General features: G+C 44.8%; 1 protein-coding gene across 2 annotated transcripts in view; it reads right to left on the bottom strand.

The window, feature by feature from the left end:
* Positions 1-1,293: 1,293 nt before the first annotated feature.
* The window catches only part of SDF4 (stromal cell derived factor 4), a 29,957-nt gene continuing 10,423 nt past the window's right edge, over positions 1,294-20,827 (bottom strand). For both annotated transcript variants that reach the window (XM_083163417.1, XM_083163418.1), the window contains exons 3-7: positions 16,202-16,338; positions 14,923-15,036; positions 10,640-10,798; positions 7,777-7,952; positions 1,294-4,132 (exon numbers count right to left, since the gene is read on the bottom strand). In XM_083163417.1, the coding sequence (XP_083019543.1) occupies positions 3,956-4,132; positions 7,777-7,952; positions 10,640-10,798; positions 14,923-15,036; positions 16,202-16,338 (763 nt within the window). In that variant the 3' untranslated portion in view covers positions 1,294-3,955. The remainder of the gene's footprint in view (positions 4,133-7,776; positions 7,953-10,639; positions 10,799-14,922; positions 15,037-16,201; positions 16,339-20,827) is intronic.

Genomic DNA, 20,827 nt, shown 5'->3' with positions numbered 1-20,827 from the left:
CCCTATTTCTTGGGCCAATCCATCGGAATACGGTGAAGGGAGGACAAATCCGACAAGTGTATGGTGGCCTTAAGAGGTGCAAATATAAAAGTGCTTTATTCACTGCTGCAGTATAATTATGGTCTGCACACACACTAATAATCCACAGTACTCTCCTAAACCAGCATAAATTTATACAGATAATAGCACGTCACGTAATGTGCAAAAAAAGGGATTTTAGAACATTAATTGACACAACTGGTAAATTAAACCTAGTTTCGTTTAGAGCCCTAACAAAACACTTTTTAGTCTACCATTGGAAAATGAAAAATGATAATATCTTGATATGTATATGAAAATAAATATAGAATCACAAATAAAAACAGACCAACTAAAATATATCCAAAAGTAAGAATCTCCTGTAATGTAAATGACCGTATAACCAGGATTTAGCATATTACCCATTGTGAGTGGAATTCACTATAGAATACAGTTTGTAGTTCGTAGACTGTTTCAAAATGAGAAAGCAGGGGAATAGCGCAGGGGTAAAACCATACTAAATACAGTGTGCAATGTCTTATACTGCTCCCTATTATAAATTACCATCTCAGAGATGCTCCTCAGAACGGGTGTGGTAACAACTGGGCGAGCACAAAGTAGCCTCTTGCGGGCTCAGTCGATCTCTGTGTTCACCACAGATTCCATTCTGCCTGTATGGGGGTCGTTGACCCCCATAAGGGAGAATAGTCCCTGTAATTTGAGCTCCCGACTGGCTTGTAACAGTTGGGATGTCATCCGGCGTCCCCTGAGAATAAAGTACAACAGAACATCTCGGAAATGACAGGCCCAGAAGCACTTATTCATTATTGGGGACATTTTGAACAATTATGACTTTTACATATTATACCTCATTGTTCATCACTACAGGTTTTAGACTTTTTGACGATGGTTAATAAAAGTTATATTTAAGCATCTTACAGTTTAGAATGTGTGCCCCAAATACAAGTATACTTCTCTCGTTTATAGGTGTTACGTTTGTTTATAAAACTAGCCAAGGATAATTTCTGCAATGTGGTCCTGCACCCAAACTTCCCCTCTGGGTTTATCCCAGGCACTGTCTATACTCTACATCTGGACTACTTTCAGGAAGTAAGCAAGTGAGAACCGGGAATCACAACGTGTAAAAACACAAGTTTTTCCTCTGGAGAGTTTCTGGTTACAAATATCAGAAAAAAAAAACCTGATGCACATTTTGTAAGACACCATGGACGTAATCAACTTTTTCCTCCTATTGACATTAACGTAGAATAAAACTAAGAAAAAAGGTGGATTTATTTTCACATTTTAAAATGCATTTCTGTTTACCAGAGAATATGGTGAACTCATTTAAAATATAAAACGGCGCCATGTGCAGATATGAGCTGTGATCTGTATTACTTGGACGTTGCGTTCTTTTAATAAATTTAACAGGTTATAATAGAAAAAAAAAAAAAATACATATAAAAAAATAGGTACTTGTTTCCTAGCACGGCACCCATCGGGGTTGATCGCATGCCTTAAGTTATGCCCCTTTCAGACCGCACTTTGTAAACGGCATATTGCCGTTTTTTTACCGTTTTAAAACGGTAATCTGTGCGGTCTGAAAGGTGCAGGACCCTTTAACCGTTTTACAAAAGCCGATTTTGCAAAACGGTTAAAATGGAGGGTCCTACCCGTTTCAGACCCAGTATTTTTGCATCAAAATCGGGTCTGAAACGGTATTTAGGACCCAGCCAATGAGCTGGGTCCTAAATTCAGAGCAGCGAATATTTAATGAGCACTCATTAAATATTCGCAGCACTGGAGCCACCCCCCGCCACGTGTCGCCCCCCACGCATGTGTCGACACCCCCCCACGCGGCGCGTGTGTCGACACCCGCCGTGCAGCCGGTACCTTCGTTGTGGATCCCGGCAGTGAAGTATGGTCGGGGAAGCACTTATGAAAAAAAAGCGTCTTTCAGAAAATGGCTGCCCCATAGGAAAACAAGTTTTAAAAAACTGTCTTTCGTATGGGGGCAGCCATTTTCCGAAAGTCACTTTTCTAGCATGCGATGGACGCGATTTTCTGTCAATTACCAGCTTTAATTGCCGGTAAAGAGAAAATCGACGCGACCGACACGATCAACACGATTTTCCCATAGAGAACAAAGTTAAAATCGGGTTGATCGCATGCCATTGTAATGGCATGCGATGCGATCAACGCGATTTTACATAGGGAACAATGTGAAAAGGGCCAATATGGCCAATTTCTCATTGTATATGCCCCCTCATGGGTATCAATTATGGTTAATGCCCCCCCATTGTTAATGCCACCCCACTATTGACGGCAACCTGAAGTGTGGGGAGTGGCAGCGGTACCCGTCCTCCGACCTTTTCATACCCCCACTATCCACGTCGGAGTGGAGTTTACTTTATATAGTGTGGCGAGCGCAGCGCGGCGAGCCCCGCGAGGGGACGCGTATACCTGTGAAGTTATCCGCGTCCGCTCACCACACTATATAAAATCAACTCCACGCCGACGTGGATAGTGGGGGTATGAAAAGGTCGGAGGACGCGTACTGCTGCGCTCGCCACGCTTTGGGTTGGCGTCAATAGTGGGGTGGCGTTAACAATGGAGGGCCATTTCACCCATCAGGGGGGTTTGCTATTAAAATGGGGGGGTTTGGGGCTTTTTACATTGAAATCAATGTAAAATTGGGTCTCAGGGACCATTTACATGGATTCCAATGTAAAAATCGCATGCGATTTGGTTGCCATGCGATGGACTAGATTTTTGCGGCCGCGGTCAATACAATTAAAATCGGTCGCGCCGTGCTAGGAAACAAGTACCAAAAAATAAAAAGACACCAATTGGTTGCTGCGGGTTATAGCAGATTCAGGCACAGTCTATTATGTTAATTAAGGAGTATTACTCAAATCCAGAGGGGATCCCCAGTTTATGAACTGAACCCCTCTTCTCTGGTACACACGAGTCAATCCAGTATTTGGACTGTTGCTATCACTAACCTATATTTTAGCAAATCTTATTTCGGTAATTGTGGGGTTAGATCTGCAGAAGATAGATCATGGGCACACAAGTTTCCGGATGTTGGGGTGACTTGTCCCGAAAGGTGTAACTAATAAAGTATTAATACGCACGCTGCATGACTAACTTTCTGCTAAACAACCAAATGTATGGATTAATAGATTTTATGCAGACAACTCATTATAAACTATATCCAAATATATTATAAAATATATATCATTTTTTTTAAATAATTTTTTTTATCACCAGTTGGTGCAGATTTATGCTGGGCGGATGAGTAACCAAATATTAATACGCAAACTTATGTGCAAACTTTGCCATGAAGGGTGTGTGCGCGCGCGTGTGTCTCTGTGTGTGTGTAGGAATGAATGTATGTGTGTATGTATGTGTATGAATGAATGAAAGTATGAATGAAAGAATGTAAGAATGAATGAATGTAAGTATGAATGAATGAATGAATGTAAGTATGAATGAATGAATGTAAGTATGAATGAATGAATGAATGTAAGTATGAATGAATGAATGAATGTAAGTATGAATGAATGTAAGTATGAATGAAAGAATGTAAGAATGAATGAATGTAAGTATGAATGAATGTAAGTATGAATGAATGAATGTAAGTATGAATGAATGAATGTAAGTATGAATGAATGAATGTAAGTATGAATGAATGAATGTAAGTATGAATGAATGAATGTAAGTATGAATGAATGTAAGTATGAATGAATGTATGTATTGGGTGAAAGGGTTCTATACCTTACACTTTACCGCACACTAAGAATACAGGGGCATAGTAGCAGCAAAACTGGTGTAGATCCTCACATTAAACTACAAGTCTCTTCGCCATGAGCACAAAACCTCCTCTGGTAAGGGGTGGAAAGGTTTGTCTGGATGAACAGAATACACGGGAGGGTCAGAATTCCTCGTGAACGTTCCGAGCGTAGTCCATCAGTTTGCTGCCGGTGAAATACTCGCTATATTTCAGGATCTCGTCTAACCCCAAGTGATGGTCCTGGTTTTCATCTGCCACTGCGATCATCTGTTTCGCTTCATTCAGGGCATTGTAATCATTCATCGGGTCCATGTACTCCTGGGGACACACAGGACAAGTTAGTGGCTTGTAGAAGGAAACACAGAAACAACCAAACACACCAATAATAATGTGCGGATTAGTTATATGAAACCAATCTCCTACATACAGTACAGTAGAAGTACCCCTGGCTTCTGAACACTCATTAGTCATTTCATTCAATGAGCTTTAATGTGTGGGTCCATCTGCCAGGTAACGTGCCCCAATGAGTGACCCATGAGAAAGCTGCGACGAGCCCCAATGTGCATTCAAGGCAGAATTCTTCTGCCGCTGCTGGAAGATGCCAGCAGAACTCATTCTTATTGTAAGTGATCGCCACAGGCCACAAATGAAATCGCATTGGAACATGAAGCTGTGTGGTACAGCCCACAGCAAACGGAATTATTATTATTTATTTATTAGCAGTTTCTTATATAGCGCACACAGAGAGAATATTTGCCCATTCACATCAACCTACCAACCTACCAGTATATTTTTGGATTGTGGGAGGAAACCGGAATACCCGGAGGAAACCCACACAAGCACAGGGAGAATATACAAACTCTGCACAGTTAGGGCCATGGTGGGAATTGAACCCATGACCTCAGTGCTGTGAGGCAGTAATGTAACCATTACACCATCCGTACTGCCCCGTATATATAACACATGGTGGGGATAGAACCCATGACCTCAGTGCTGTGAGGCAGTAATGCTAACCATTACACCGTCCGTACTGCCCCGTATATATAACACATGGTGGGGATAGAACCCATGACCTCAGTGCTGTGAGGCAGTAATGTAACCATTACACCGTCCGTACTGCCCCGTATATATAACACATGGTGGGAATAGAACCCATGACCTCAGCGCTGTGAGGCAGTAATGCTAACCATTACACCATCCGTACTGCCCCGTATATATAACACATGGTGGGGATAGAACCCATGACCTCAGTGCTGTGAGGCAGTAATGCTATAACCATTACACCAATCGTACTGCCCCGTATATATAACACATGGTGGGGATAGAACCCATGACCTCAGTGCTGTGAGGCAGTAATGCTATAACCATTACACCATCCGTACTGCCCCGTATATATAACACATGGTGAGGATAGAACCCATGACCTCAGTGCTGTGAGGCAGTAATGCTATAATCATTACACCATCCGTACTGCCCCATATATATAACACATGATGGGAATAGAACCCATGACCTCAGTGCTATGAGGCAGTAATACTAACCATTACACCATCCGTACTGCCCTGTATATATAACACATGGTGGGGATAGAACCCATGACCTCAGCGCTGTGAGGCAGTAATGCTAACCATTACACCGTCCGTACTGCCCCGTATATATAACACATGGTGGGGATAGAACCCATGACCTCAGTGCTGTGAGGCAGTAATGCTAACCACTACACCATCCGTGCTGCCCCAAATTCTCCTCTTTATTCATAGACTGAATATTGCCTCAAGGAACAAAGTTGCCACATCCACCGTGTGCAAGGAATCCACTTTAAAAGCAAAGCTGAGTGTAACAAATGAGAAATCAATGACTGTCCAGATTATTAAAATACATCTAGGTGGTGCAATCATATTAGCACTCTATAATAAGTTTACAGGCTTATATTGGGCCTCAAGTAATTTCAGCAAGAAGGTTCCATAATGCTGCAGTCTTTGCATGTGATTTGTGTATATACAGTAGGGGAACACAGGGTATGGAGCTTTGTATAGGACCTCTAATATTGTCCTGACTTCTCCTCAACTACATCACCCTGTCTGCCCTCTGCGCAGGTGTTAGATGCAGAGGGGTAGATGTATTACGCCTGGAAAAGTGATAATTAAGCAGGAATAAAGGTCAATAGCGCACCAGCCAATCAGCTGTGTTTGAAAAATGACATGGCAGACGGGCTGGTGCGTTATCACCTTCCACTGCCCCAAAGTGGGATATAAATAGCATGGACACTTATGACAGCACCCTTAAGGGCTTCTCCCAGTAAACCAACTTCAAACATACATCGTCCCTTAAGATGATAAGGTAGTGTGCAAAGTTTGAAGACCATTATTTAAACAGTTCAAGAGTTATCGTGGAACACACACACAAACATTGTCGGGGACAGAGAAACTATTGACCACTGACCAACTACCTACTAACATTATAAAATTATGGAGGCAAAGAGCCTGTTACAATAAAGCACAATAATTAGGATTTCCTAACTAGTGGATTCTTATTAATCACCGTCCGGTCTGTATAATCTATGTGTATTTTATTGACTGTAAATTTTATTTTTTTTCTGTCTACTTTTTTAAAATAAATTTATTTCTACGTTGTCGCGATTGGCTATTTTGAGTCTTTGTAACGGAACACCCAGTTTCGAGCGCTGGCTAATTACCCATTTTCCTCTGTTTTTTTACTACTGGGGATTAAGTACCCCAATCTAGACAGCATCTGAAAGGGGCCATATCCCCCTAGCGCTTAACATTTTTATATTGATTGTTCAGTTATACTCATGTAGATTTTATGATAGGAAATTCAATTGTTTCATCACCATGACCTCCACTAGATGGCGTCCAATGAAGAAACTCAATTGTTGTTCAGCTTTAGCCCTTTTACATGGCTAAACCCAGTCAGGCATTATTAACAACTAAATAGACACCTGTGTGTCACATTCTGGCATCCCAAGAAATAAATAAAATTATAATTTAAGTGCAGACTTTATTCTGAAACCTTTTCACAGCGTCTGTCTTTTTGCTGCTTTGGAAGAGAGGGGGGCAAAGGCCGGGGGAGGGGTGTACACATATAAGGTATCTAGAAATTTTAATTGCGTTTTCCTTTTCCAGAAATAAAATACTGAGAAAAATTCGAAAAAAAAATCAGTTTCTCTCTCTAAAGAGACCTGGTACCAGTAAATCCAAAAACAAATAAAAAATATTCAATATTTTCTTTGATCAATAAAAGCAAACACTGGAAATATTTATGTTGAGACTTATGGTGTGTACACACGCACCGTGTGTACACACCATAAGTCTTGACATAAATATTTCCAGATATGGCTTCCATATATGGCTTCCGATGTTGCCGATATAGTGAACATCGAAAGCCATATCGCATGCCGATTGTGTACTTTTTAGGGCTTGCGAGCCCGATGCGCTGCTGATGCGCGCTCCCGTGTGAGCGCAAATTGGCAGCGACATAGTGAGGGCAGGCAAGACTATATAGTGCAGATCTGCACTATATAGTCTTTGTGCCTTACATACGCACATAGCTCCAGCGGCCGGAGGGGCTTCTCCTAGGGCTGCAGGGCTGATGCGCAGTGACCCGGAAGTCCGCCATATAGAGGAGGGCGGGGTGTGTGGCCTCTAATGCATGCATGGGGGGGCTGGGGGAAGCTGTTGCTGTGCCGTGGCCCCGGGTGTCGCAGCACCCTGCCATCTGTGCCCCTGCCCGGCACCTAGTGACAGGTATCGTATGGTCCTCTCCTCTTCATGCCGTGCGATGCGAGTCCCGATGCGATCAGATCACATCGGGACTCGCATCGCACAGCATGTCGACCGTGTGTACACACCATAATGCGGGCATTGGTATTAGTTTTGTTGTTTTAAGGTTTCATTAAGAACACACTGATGGCGCCAAAATAATAAAGGATAATAATTACTGACCTCCAGCTCATCCATAGTGACAATTCCATCATGGTTGGAATCGATAACTTCTTCAAATTCTTTTTTCCTGTCACGGACCCATTCATCATCAATCTCCTGAGCCTGCTTGTTCTCCACGGTGCCCATGGGAAGAGAAATGAACTCAGACAGGGTCAGCTTTTTATCTCCGTCTTGGTCTGTGTGAAAGACAGGATAAGCTTAAATCAACACAATTCCTTTTGGATGTCTAGGACTTGGTTTCTACCATTCATTTCTATGGTTTTTCTTCTTTCTGTGCTACCCCCAACAGCCTTTTCCCCAGGTGCTCATCCAGAATCAATGGGTTTCCCTGCCTGTTAAAGGGCCTACGAGAAAAAAATCCAGCCTCCAGTAACCAGTGCGGTGTTCCTGCAGCTAGATGAATCGGGCCGCACCGGCAGATAGCTGTGGGCTAATCTTCATGGCTAACTGAAAATGGTTCCGGTTGTTAGGTCCACGGTGTCTAGGTGGACAGTAAACAGGTCAAGCACTATTGGTCGACAGGTAAAAGGTTGACTTGGTGAAGAGGTCAACATGCAGTTGGTCGACACAAGCAATAGGCTGTCGGCAATGGTCGACGCGTGAAAATGTCAACATGAGATTTTACAATTTTTTTTCTTTCAGATAACTTCATATTTTACAATCCAAGTGGACTACAATTGGGAACGGTAAAGCCGAAGCATGGTGACCATGTCCATGTCGACAGACATCAAAAATGTCTGTTGATCTTTCCATATGTAAACCACTTCCGTGTCAATTTAGTGCATGTTGATATTCTTCCTGTGTCGACCAACAATGTTCGACCTATATGCCTAAACTGCCTACAATACACATATTAGAGTTCGTTTAACCGACAACCTACTGACAAACCAGGCTTAGAGCATATACAACATACAAATAAGAACTAAAAGATTAGAAGTAACACTTATATTAAGTGCTCACAAATATTCTGCAAACCATAAGAGTGGAAAACCATACCAATACATTTACATGTACATACACAGAGCCAGAATATTCCGCAGCACTTAACAGCAGAGGACAACCAGTTATACATTTTCAACCTTGGTTGACTAAGGAAATATATTCACCTTGATCTATAAATCACCAGTAGAGGATTCAAGAGATTTATATAATAACTACACCCCTGATGAAGTCTCACTGAGACGAAACGCGTCGGGTACGTGCTTTCTTCTGTGAATTGAGAAACTCACTCCTATTACAAAGAACTGTTGAGACAACCGCTTTCATTTGTTTGACAGAAATGTTAATAAATGTGTTATACATGTGAAGTTCATCGATGTCTATTTAAAGTGTGGAAAGACAGAAATTATTATAATAGGGTGCTATAACACTGGTGGTAGAGTTAAAGTTAAGAGGGCCCACTAGTAGGGGATCAAGTGTTATCAGTGACCACTGTACTCTTTACTAGCACAATTTTAGAGATTTTGTGTGTGTGTAATTATATATATATATATATATATATATATATATATATATACATATACTTGGTGGGGATGGAGCGGCACTCTCAGCAGGAAGAAACGCAGGTACACGTTGTTAGATAGAGCTATATATAGATAGATAGATAGATAGATATATTTATTTATTTGATAGTCATTTTTAATTCACAAGAGTAACCATGTTTATATAGATAGCTTTGGGTGTTCCACCCAATTACTAGAATAGTGGATAGAGATATATATATATTTTATATATATATATATATATATAATACATACATACACACACACACACAGGTTGAGTATCCCCTATTCGAAATGCTCGGGACCACGAGCATTCCGGATAGGGGAATTTTTCGGTTTTTGGAAAAAAAATTTTAGGCATATTTACCTGTCCCCCTGATGGTGTCCGGTGGTCCCTCGGCGTCCACAGCAGGCCTCCGGCATCTTCTCTGGGTCTCCAGCGGTCCCAGGAATACATTGCGCGAGTGTGCGCGAGCGCCGGTGACGTCACCGGATCGCGCGCACACTTGCGCAATGCATTCCAGGGACCGCTGGAGACCCTGGAGAAGATGCCGGAGGCCTGCTGTGGACGCCAGGGGACTTGGTAAGTATGAAAAGAGGGTTAGGGGGGTTAAAAAAAAATAATTAATTGAATGATTCCAAAAACCACGGTTTTTGGAATAATTCGGATAAGGCATGTACGGATACAGGATACTCAACCTGTATATAGTCATTTTTTATTCACAGGAGTAACCATGTTTATACAGATAGCTTTGGGTGTTCCATTCAATAACTAGAATAGTGGTTATATATTTTTGAACTGGTCAATACTTAGCAGCTTTGTAAATGCATCACAAGAAACATTTAACCCTTAGCATGCGACCTCTCTAACACCTTATGTTAACTTTACCCAAACCTTCTTGAATTCCAGCTACCGTCAGCATTTTTGTCACCACTAGGCTGAACGTTTCCTATTGAGAAATTCAGCAGAAATAACTTGATGAATATATTGTGCTTACCAGTCATCACCGAGATCCGTTATGTGGTGGTGGACATCGTTTCACTTCTGCTTCTCCACATATTTTATGAGCAGTTTTCCTACCTATAGGAGTAGCCATTTGTTCCTGGACCACCAACTCGTGACACACCAGGGTACCACGGCAGCCAGTTTGTTTTGTATCATCTGGTTATATAGTGCATGATACAATCTGCACACCTCTGCATAGAGTAACACTTCCTTAGAAGTGACCACATGTTAGGTCTGTGTTGCAGTCAGAGGGTGGGAATATGCAGTGAGACAAACCACACAGACGCTAGAGGTTGCAGAATGTTATTGGTAAACAACAAAAGAGACTTTTCTGCCGCTTCATTCATACTCTCACCTAGATCGCGGATAATCTCTTTCACCATGAATTTGAGCATTCCTCGACTGTGCTCTGGGTGCAGGAAAGACAGGAATTCCTCTTCATTCAGAAGCTGGTCAGCAGGTGGGTTGTCGGCTTGGAACCAGCGGTCTTTGAGATTATCCAAAACTTCCTGTGCTGCAGGAGGTAAAAAACATAAATAAGAGTCTTGACATGGATCTGATATGGGTGCTGAGGGTATAATTCAGGGGGAGAAACAATTTACACCTAAGCCATAATATATTTTTCCATCAAAACATTCATAATGCAGGAACTATACGGTACTTGTGAGTTATCCGGGCTGCCGATTTTTTCATCGCGCCCGAAATCGTGGGCATCGCGTCGGTCGTGGCCGTTATAAGGGGCCGCGACGCGATGCCCGCGATTTCCCATAGACAGTAATGTTAAAAGACGCGATGGACCCGATTTCCCATAGAACGCAATGTTAAAATAAAATGACAATGTGAAATTGGCCAATATGGCCATTTCACATTGGATATGTTTTAAAAAAAAAAGGTTTCATGGCCCCCCACCACCGTTAACGCCACCCCGCTATTGAGACCAACCCGAAGCGTGGCGAGCGCAGCGAGCCCGCGAGGGGCGGCGGTACGCGTCCTCCGACCTTTTCATACCCCTACTATCCACTAGGGCGTGGAGTGAGAATAGAATAGTGTGGCGAGCGCAGCGAGCCACCGAGCCCGAAGCGTGGCGAGCCCCGCGAGGGGACGCGGACACCTGTGAAGCCCGCAAGGGGATGCGGATACCTGTGAAGGTATCCGCGTGCGCTCGCCACGCTTCGGGCCTCAGTGGCTCGCTGCGCTCGCCACACTATTCTATTCTCACTCCACGCCGACGTGGATAGTAGGGGTATGAAAAGGTCGGAGGACGCGTACCGCCGCCCCTCGCGGGCTCGCTGCGCTCCCCACGCTTCGGGTTGGTCTCAAAAGCGGGGTGGCGTTAACGGTGGTGGGGGGCCATGAAACCTTTTTGTTTTTTAAACATATCCAATGTGAAATGGCCATATTGGCCAATTTCACATTGTCATTTTATTTTAACATTGCTGTCTATGGGAAATCGGGTCCATGGCGTCTTTTAACATTACTGTCTATGGGAAATCGGGTCCATCGTGTCTTTTAACATTACTGTCTATGGGAAATCGGGTCCATCGTGTCTTTTAACATTACTGTCTATGGGAAATCGGGTCCATCGCGTCTTTTAACATTACTGTCTATGGGAAATCGGGTCCATCGCGTCTTTTAACATTACTGTCTATGGGAAATCGCGGGCATCGCGTCGCGGTCCCTTATAACGGCCACGACCGACGCGATGCCCCCGATTTGGGTCGGGTGTCCTTAAGTTAACTAAACTTAAGGACAAAATCGGCAGCCCGGATAACTCACAAGTACCAACTATACTTTACAATTTGACATTATTCACCCAGAAATTTTGTGTCATCTCTTGGTCCAGGCGACGTACAAACGAAGTGCTATAAACCAATGGCGCTGTGATGTTAATATGAACACATGCAAATGATGGGGAACATTTTAAGGCGGTCTACAAAGGTTTTCAAATGTAGTCAGATTTGATCATTTTGTGCCGTAATCTGCCCCCAATCCGACTGTGTGCAAAACCTACTTGGCAACAATTACACTGTGCAAACGGCCATTCAAAACATACAACAGGAATGACTGATCTCCTGGGCACGTTTTAATCCATCGCTTTGCTTTTGTGTTTCATAAACAACAAACATACAGATAGATATGATCCCTCCTCTACTATTACTATACAATATATCCGGTATCAGACAATTCGGAAGTTTGCACGGGGAGGGATGATGGGGTAGCATATACCTCATATATGCGATCAAGTCTGAATAACTCCTGTTATGGCGGACAGGGTAGGGAACACTTTTTTTTTTATAGTTATTTTTATTTATTTACTAGTTTCTTATATAGCGCACACATATTCCGCAGCGCTTTAAAGAGAACATTTGAACATTCACATCAGTCCTTGCCCCAGTGGAGCTTCTAGGGCATTCTAGGGTTAATTTTTTGGGGAGTCAGTTAGCCTATCAGTATATTTTTGGGATTGCGAGAAGAAGCCGGAGTACCCGGAGGAAACCCACGCAAGTACAGGGAGAATTTACAAGCTCTGCACAGTTAGAGCCATGAGCTAACCATTACACCATCCGCACTGCCCCGTATATATAACACATGGTGGGGATAGAACCCATGACCTCAGCGCTGTAAGGCAGTAATGCTAACCATTACACCATCCGTACTGCCCCGTATATAAAACACATGGTGGGGATAGAACCCATGACCTCAGCGCTGTGAGGCAGTAATACTAACTATTACACCGTCCGTACTGCCCCGTATATATAACACATGGTGGGGATAGAACCCATGACCTCAGTGATGTGAGGCAGTAATGCTAACCATTACACTATCCGTACTGCCCCGTATATATAACACATGGTGAGGATAGAACCCATGACCTCAGTGCTGTGAGGCAGTAATGTAACCATTACACCATCCGCACTGCCCCGTATATATAACACATGGTGGGGATAGAACCCATGACCTCAACGCTGTGAGGCAGTAATGCTATAACCATTACACCATCCGCACAGCCCCGTATATATAACACATGGTGGGGATAGAACCCATGACCTCAGTGCTGTGAGTCAGTAATGTAACCATTACACCGTCCGTACTGCCCCGTATATATAACACATGGTGGGGATAGAACCCATGACCTCAGTGATGTGAGGCAGTAATGCTAACTATTACACTATCCGTACTGCCCCGTATATATAACACATGGTGAGGATAGAACCCATGACCTCAGTGCTGTAAGGCAGTAATGCTAACCATTACACCATCCGTACTGCCCCGTATATATAACACATGGTGGGAATAGAACCCATGACCTTAGCGCTGTGAGGCAGTAATGCTAACCATTACACCGTCCGTACTGCCCCGTATATATAACACATGGTGGGGATAGAACCCATGACCTCAGTGCTGTGAGGCAGTAATGCTAACCATTACACCATCCGTACTGCCCTGTATATATAATACATGGTGGGGATAGAACCCATGACCTCAGTGCTGTGAGGCAGTAATGCTAACCATTACACCATCCGTACTGCCCCGTATATATAACACATGGTGGGGATAGAACCCATGACCTTAGCGCTGTGAGGCAGTAATGTTAACCATTACACCATCCGTACTGCCCCAAGTCACGAATATAAACATCCAAAAAAATGGCAGCAAATGAGATAAGTGCACTTGTAGCTGATATAGGATATGCAGAGAATGACCTACAGCCAGGACAAAGCTGCCAGGACACTGACAGCCAGGACAAAGCTGCCAGCTAAAATAAAACCACTATCATTGCTAACAGTTTTTATTGTAGTACCTTTAAAAGGTCCTTGGCTGACTACCTCGTAAAACCGGCATCCTGCAAAGTGTGACAAGTACATACAGCCCGCAGAACAATAACACACCTCCCACTTCATAGCAGAGAAGTGGAGGCCAGAAACAGTGTCCCAGCAATGAGGCTCTGCTGCAGTAGCGTCTGTATGAAGAAACCTACTGTAGAGGGAATGGAGGATAGAATCCTCTTTCCAGGCTAATACACAGGTTATCCGCTTCCAAAGGAAACTCCAAAGGGCATCCTATAAGTGAGGGAGACCACCCAGCGAGTAGCACCCATCATTCTGCCACATCTCTAAGCTTGCATGTAATGGCCATTGACATCTGGACAAACTAGGATGGGAGCCAAGCACGTCATTGCCAATCTGTCCTCCGATGACCCAGATCATACCACTACCATTCAGATCCAGTGACTGTGGACACTGCACCCAGGGAGCCAGGACACAGACCTCACTAGTTGTGGCGAGTCCCTTCAGAGGATCCCTCATTGCATGCAGGCTGCATAAAAACTATTGCAAGCTGCACCCAAGCTCCAGCGGAAATAAAATGGAGATCAAGTGGGGTACGGAAGAGGAGGATACATGGTTAAATTATTTGACTATGTGCTAGGCTTCACACATCTATACCCCAGCATACTCACATGTCTCCAGCGGATGAAATAGAAAAAGGGATTTAACAATACAAAGATGTGCTGCATTTAATGATACACATTTTAAAAAGATGAAATAAACCACAATAATCTAAAATTTCTACATAAACAAAACAAAAATGAAAGCAGACTATAAAGGAGGGCTGGATTTACAAATAAATAAAACTTACTTTCTTCATCAATCTTAAGCTCCTCATTGTTCTTCACCTTTTCAGCAACCTCCTTTTCATTGAAGCCCTTGCTCGCCAGGAACTTGATCTTGTACTCATCCCAGGACACGTGTCCTACAGTGAGAAGAACACGCCAGAAAGATGTAACAGAGCCCTTTGCAGTCAGAAAAACATCAACAGATTATATGTGGTGCATTTATCTAGGAGACTGCTTGTAGAGCATGACCATTTTTCCTCCAACTGTACAGCTGTCAAACGGAGCCACCTGGCCAAGGTTTGTTAAGAACCCGGCCAGACCGCTTATGAGAATCCACCAAGACAAACAGAGAATCTGCAGGTGTATCCCTAGTCTGGTTAACAGATGCGGAGAGCCAAGTCCATGTCCAAGGAGGCCTACCATGTTACAAGCAGTGTTTGAAAAAGATAGGAGCCGATTGGCTGGTAATTTATTCAAGGCTTAGTACATTTGCCCAGACAACGTGTTCAAACAGGGATGCAGGTTATACATCTGGAGCAGTAATTCAGTTCATCGCTCTATATGTATGGCTGATCAGCTTGCTGCCGCAGTCGCAAGCAACGTATTTGAGATTGAGGTGCTGCACATCAAACCTGAGGCTATTGATATTGTCCTGCAGAATGCTAATGAAGGAGGGACCATGATGGTTCTGTCCTTCATCAACATCGTTTTAGTGTGTATACAGAACTATCAGAACGATAGCCCGCCACTTCGGTGAGTAGCTAGCATTAGAAACAAATAACTAAGGGGCAGATTTATTACGCTCGGTGAAGTGATAAAGTGTCTGGTTTTTATCACCGGCCAATCAGCTCCTACCTGTGAAGTTACAGGTTTGGTTTGAAAAATGACAGGCAGGAGCTGATTGGCCGGTGATAAAAAAAGACAATTTATCACTTCACCGATCTTAATAAATCTACCCCTAAATCCCTACTTGGCATCAAGTGAATCTGTAATGGAGAAACACAGTACACACCAGACTGTAGCCATAAGCCTTTAGCCCTGGAGATACAAATGAAAATAGAGGAGTATCTAAAGTGGCACAACCATTTATAAATGAATGGGCTTGAATAACCTTCTTATTCTTACATAAGGCTCGTTCCGACATTTCAATATATAAAATAAACGTAGTTAAATTTAAAATGTACTGCTTTAAATACAGTATATATACATTTCTACTGTCATGAATTAGTCAGATTGCCAAACTGTTGAAACAAGTAAATGCAATTCGTACATATGTACTCGGACACAGACTAATTATTTTACCATCGCCATCTGGATCCACAGCTCGGAAGTGAAGTTTATTCTCCTTAAAGGCTTCCTGGAAATGCTCCTCAGTCTTCTCCATGATCCAGCGCTGCATTTCCTGTGCACTGACTTTCTTATCCTTATTACTGTCCACCCTAAAGAGGAGAGAAATCACCAGAAAACATGGATTTGAAAAAAAATGAAGGGTGGTATTCAACTGTTATATCATAACGGTATATCATGCCCGGTGTAAAGCGATGGCAGATCGAGAACCGGTATACCATTTATCTATGTTTTTGTGCATAATGCGCTCATTATTGTGAGGATTATCCCAGCAATTAGCACATTTCAGCTCACCACCCCCGGGGATTGTGAGTGGAAATGCTGGTAAAAGGCAATTAATTACTGCCCAATGTGTTATACTGAAGAACAGAATGCCAAGATGGTCACATAAGTACCAAACTAGGGTGGGTATGGGTCAAAAGGCCGACACAACTTAGGTCTACACATGAAATAGGTGGACATGCATTCGGTCGACATGAGTTTCATGTATGTTAAGTCGACATAGAGAACATAAAAGTGTACCGCTTTGCTTGCCGCGGATCGGGCTCGATACGCTCGACACACTACTATCCAAGTGGGCGTAGAGTGAGGATATAATAAAATATGAAAAACCACCTTAAAAAAAAACAACATGTCGACCTTTTTCATGCCAACCTAATGCTTGTGTTGACATAGCAACTGTCGACTTAATACTTGTAGACCTAGGGTACTGAGCCAATGACTGGAATCACAAGTGACACACCCGTATTTTCAGCAGGAATAATGGCTCTGGTGGGCACTTTGTACAATCCATCTAAAATGAGTGGTTCTCAAACTCGGTCCTCAGGACCCCGCACAATTCACGTTTTCCAGCTCACCCGACAGGTGCACTCATTACCGACGGACACATTTTAAAAAAGATCCACAGGTGGAGATAATAGGAATTTGGTACTCACCGATAATTCCCTTTCTCCGAATCTGAAGGGGACACTGAAGTACTACGCTGGGGATAGTGTGGTGTTATGGAGGAGTTGGCACTTTAAGAACTTGAAGTGTGGTGTGGCTCCTCCCCCTCTATCCCCCCCTCAGACTCCAGTCTTAGTTACTGTGCCCGAGAGGAGAAAAGAGACCAGGAAACCTCTGACAGAGAGAGAGAGAGAATGAAAACAAGACACCGAAACAAAAATAAGTCAAAAGAACTTACATACAGACCATCGCATGCAACACAACCTGGCCACATGCGACCTGTAAAAACCCCTCCCTTACCAGAAGACCAGTGCCGGGAGGGCGCTCAGTGTCCCCTTCAGATTCGGAGAAAGGGAATTATCGGTGAGTACCAAATTCCTATTTTCTCCTTCATCCTCTGGGGACACTGAAGTACTACGCTGGGGACGTCCCAAAGCCATCCCCACGGGCGGGAAGGCGCTGGGCATCCTGAAGCACCGCGCGGCCAAACCTAGTAGAGGATGCCGCGAAGGTGTCAAACCTATAAAACTTAATAAAGGTATTGGGCCCAGACCAAGTGGCTGCCCTACATACCTGAGAAAGAGACACCCCCCTGGCCGCCGCCCAAGAAGGTCCCACCGAACGGGTGGAATGAGCCGAAACTCTAGTAGGCGGAGGCCGGGAGGCCTGAACATAAGCTTGTTTAATGGTTAGACAAATCCACCTGGCCAAAGTTTACTTGGTAGCCGGCCAACCACGTTTTGCGGAACAGTATAGGACAAACAGAGAATCCGACTTCCTGAGATCCTTGGTTCTGTCCACATAAACCTGCAAAGTTCTGACCACATCCAGTAAAGCGAACTCTCCTGTCAAGGCCGGAACCACGATTGGCTGATTAAGATGATAAGCCGTCACCACCTTTGGCAAGTAATCCAATCTAGTCCGGAGTTCCGCCCTATCTGAGTGGAACACCAAATACGGAGAACGACATGAGAGAGCACTGAGGTCAGACACTCGTCTAGCCGATGCCAAAGCCAGTAAGATCACCGTCTTCCAGGTAAGTAAACGTAAATCAATAGATTCTAAAGGCTCAAACACCTCCGACTTGAGATAGTCCAGCACCAAAGGAAGATCCCAAGGTTCTTCCGGAGGTCTTACCGGAGGCTGCAGCCTTAGAACCCCATTCAAAAATGTTTGTATTTCCGGCATCAAGGCTAATCGCCTATGAAAGAAAACCGACAAGGCGGACACCTGGACCTTAAGGGACCCTAAACGAAGGCCCGCCTCAAACCCTGATTGCAGAAACCTCAACAATCGGGACAAAGAAAAAACAGCTGTAGGGCACTTGTGTCGTTCACACCACGACACATAAGCCTTCCAAATCCTGTAATAATGCCGGGAAGTAACCTCCTTCCTGGCTCTCATCATTGTGGGAATGACCTCTTTAGGTACCCCACGCCTACTCAGCAGCTCGGCCTCAACAGCCACGCCGTCAAACGCAGCTGCCTTAATTCTTGGTAGACGAATGGTCCCTGTTGCAATAGATCCTCTCTTTGAGGCAGTAGCCAGGGTTGATCTATCAGGAGCCCCTGAAGATCGGCAAACCAAGGCCGACGAGGCCAATTTGGAGCTATGAAAATCACCGTTGCCTTCTCGCGCTTGATCCGTTTGAGTACTAACTGAATCAAGGGTAACGGAGGGAACACATAGATTAGATGGTAATTCCACTCTGCGGTCAGAGCATCCGTCGCCACTGCCTCCGGATCTCGTGACCTGGAACAATACTGAGCCACCTTGCAATTCCGTTTGGATGCCATCATGTCTATCTGAGGTAACCCCCAACGATTGACAATCTGGCCAAACACCTCCGGATGCAGTGCCCACTCCCCTGGGTGCACATCCTGGCGACTTAAGTAGTCCGCTTCCCAATTGTCCACCCCTGGAATGAACACCGCCGAGAAGGCCAGAGAATTCCTCTCCGCCCATTGAAGGATCGGGCGTACCTCCTGCATAGCTGCCCGACTGCGCGATCCACCCTGTCTGTTGATATATGCCACAGCCGTGGCATTGTCCGACTGAATTCGGATCGGCTTCCCTCTGATGAACAGGTCCGCCTTGAGAAGAGCCAGACGGATAGCCCGAATCTCCAGAATATTTATCGGCAGCCTTGATTCCTGCGGAGACCAACGGCCCTGAAAGTGACGTCCCATCACAACCGCCCCCCAGCCCCTCAGGCTGGCATCCGTCGTGATGATAGTCCACTCCCAGACTCCGAACCGACGCCCCTCCAACAGATTGGCCGTGTGAAGCCACCAGTGAAGGGACAGCCGACTGCAGGGTGAAAGAATTACCATCCTGTGCATGTGGACATGCGAACCCGACCACTGTCTCAACAGATCGAGTTGAAAAGTTCTGGAGTGGAAACGGCCGAAAGGCAGAGCCTCGAAGGAGGCGACCATCTTGCCAAGCAACCGAATGCAAAGGTGCACCGACACCCTCCGAGGACGAAGCACCTGCTTCACCAAGTCCTGAATCGAGGCAATTTTCTCCAAGGGAAGGAAGACCCGCTGTACTTCTGTGTCCAGAATCAGTCCAAGAAACAAAATCCTTTGGGAAGGTACCATCTGGGATTTGCCATAGTTTAGAATCCAGCCATGCCGAATCAAGGTCTGACAAGTCACGTGAAGAGCCTGTTCCAGCTGACTCCTGGATCCGGCTTTTATCAACAAATCGTCCAGATACGGAACAATCTTGACTCCTAGTGTGTGGAGAAAGGCAACCATGACTGCCATTACCTTGGTGAAAAGGCGAGGCGCCGATGACAGGCCAAAGGGCAGAGCCCGAAATTGAAAATGTTGGTCCTTGATTGCGAACCGAAGGAACCTCTGGTGTAAGTCGTAAATGGGAATATGTAGATAGGCATCCTTGACGTCCAAGGATGCCAAATATTCCCCCGGTTCCAGACCTGCCACCACCGAGCGAAGCGACTCCATTTTGAATCTGTGGTACATAATGTACTCGTTCAGCTTCTTTAAATTTAAGATCGGCCTTACCGACCCGTCTGGTTTTGGAACCAGGAAAAGAGGAGAATAAAACCCCTCTTTGCGTTGATCGGTTGGGACATGCATTACCACGCCGGCTGATAACAACCGCTGAACTGCTTGGAGTAGTAACTGGGAGTCTTTTTCCGCATGCGGAAGACCCATCGTAAAAAACTGTTGAGGAGGAGAACCGGCAAACTCTAGTTTGTATCCCCGAGACACGACTGAGAGAACCCACTTGTCCTTGCAGGATTCTTCCCAGACCTGCCGGAAATCCAGAAGCCGCGCTCCTACTCTGGGATCCCCCAGGTAGGAGGGGAGGGCGTCATGCCGCGGGCTTTTCTGGCTGCTTGGCGTCTGCACGCCGGGAGCCAGGGTTCGCGGCGGAGGTGGCGGCACCAAAGCCTCTACCTCTACCACGGCCCGAGGTAAAGGAACCTCTGGACTTACCTCTAAATTTCGGGGCCCCTCGAAAGGAGCGAAAAGCCGGACCCTGGTAAGGTTTTTTCGGAGGAGGCGCTGAGGAAGGGAGGAAGGTAGATTTACCCCCTGTCGCCTGAGCAATTAATCTATCCAGCTCTGGGCCAAAAAGAACATCCCCCGTAAAGGGAAGAGC

Source organism: Crinia signifera, chromosome 19 (assembly GCF_055691185.1).
Source record: "Crinia signifera chromosome 19, ASM5569118v1, whole genome shotgun sequence".
NCBI classification, from domain to species: domain Eukaryota; kingdom Metazoa; phylum Chordata; class Amphibia; order Anura; family Myobatrachidae; genus Crinia; species Crinia signifera.
This window is presented reverse-complemented; position numbering and strand designations above follow the sequence as displayed.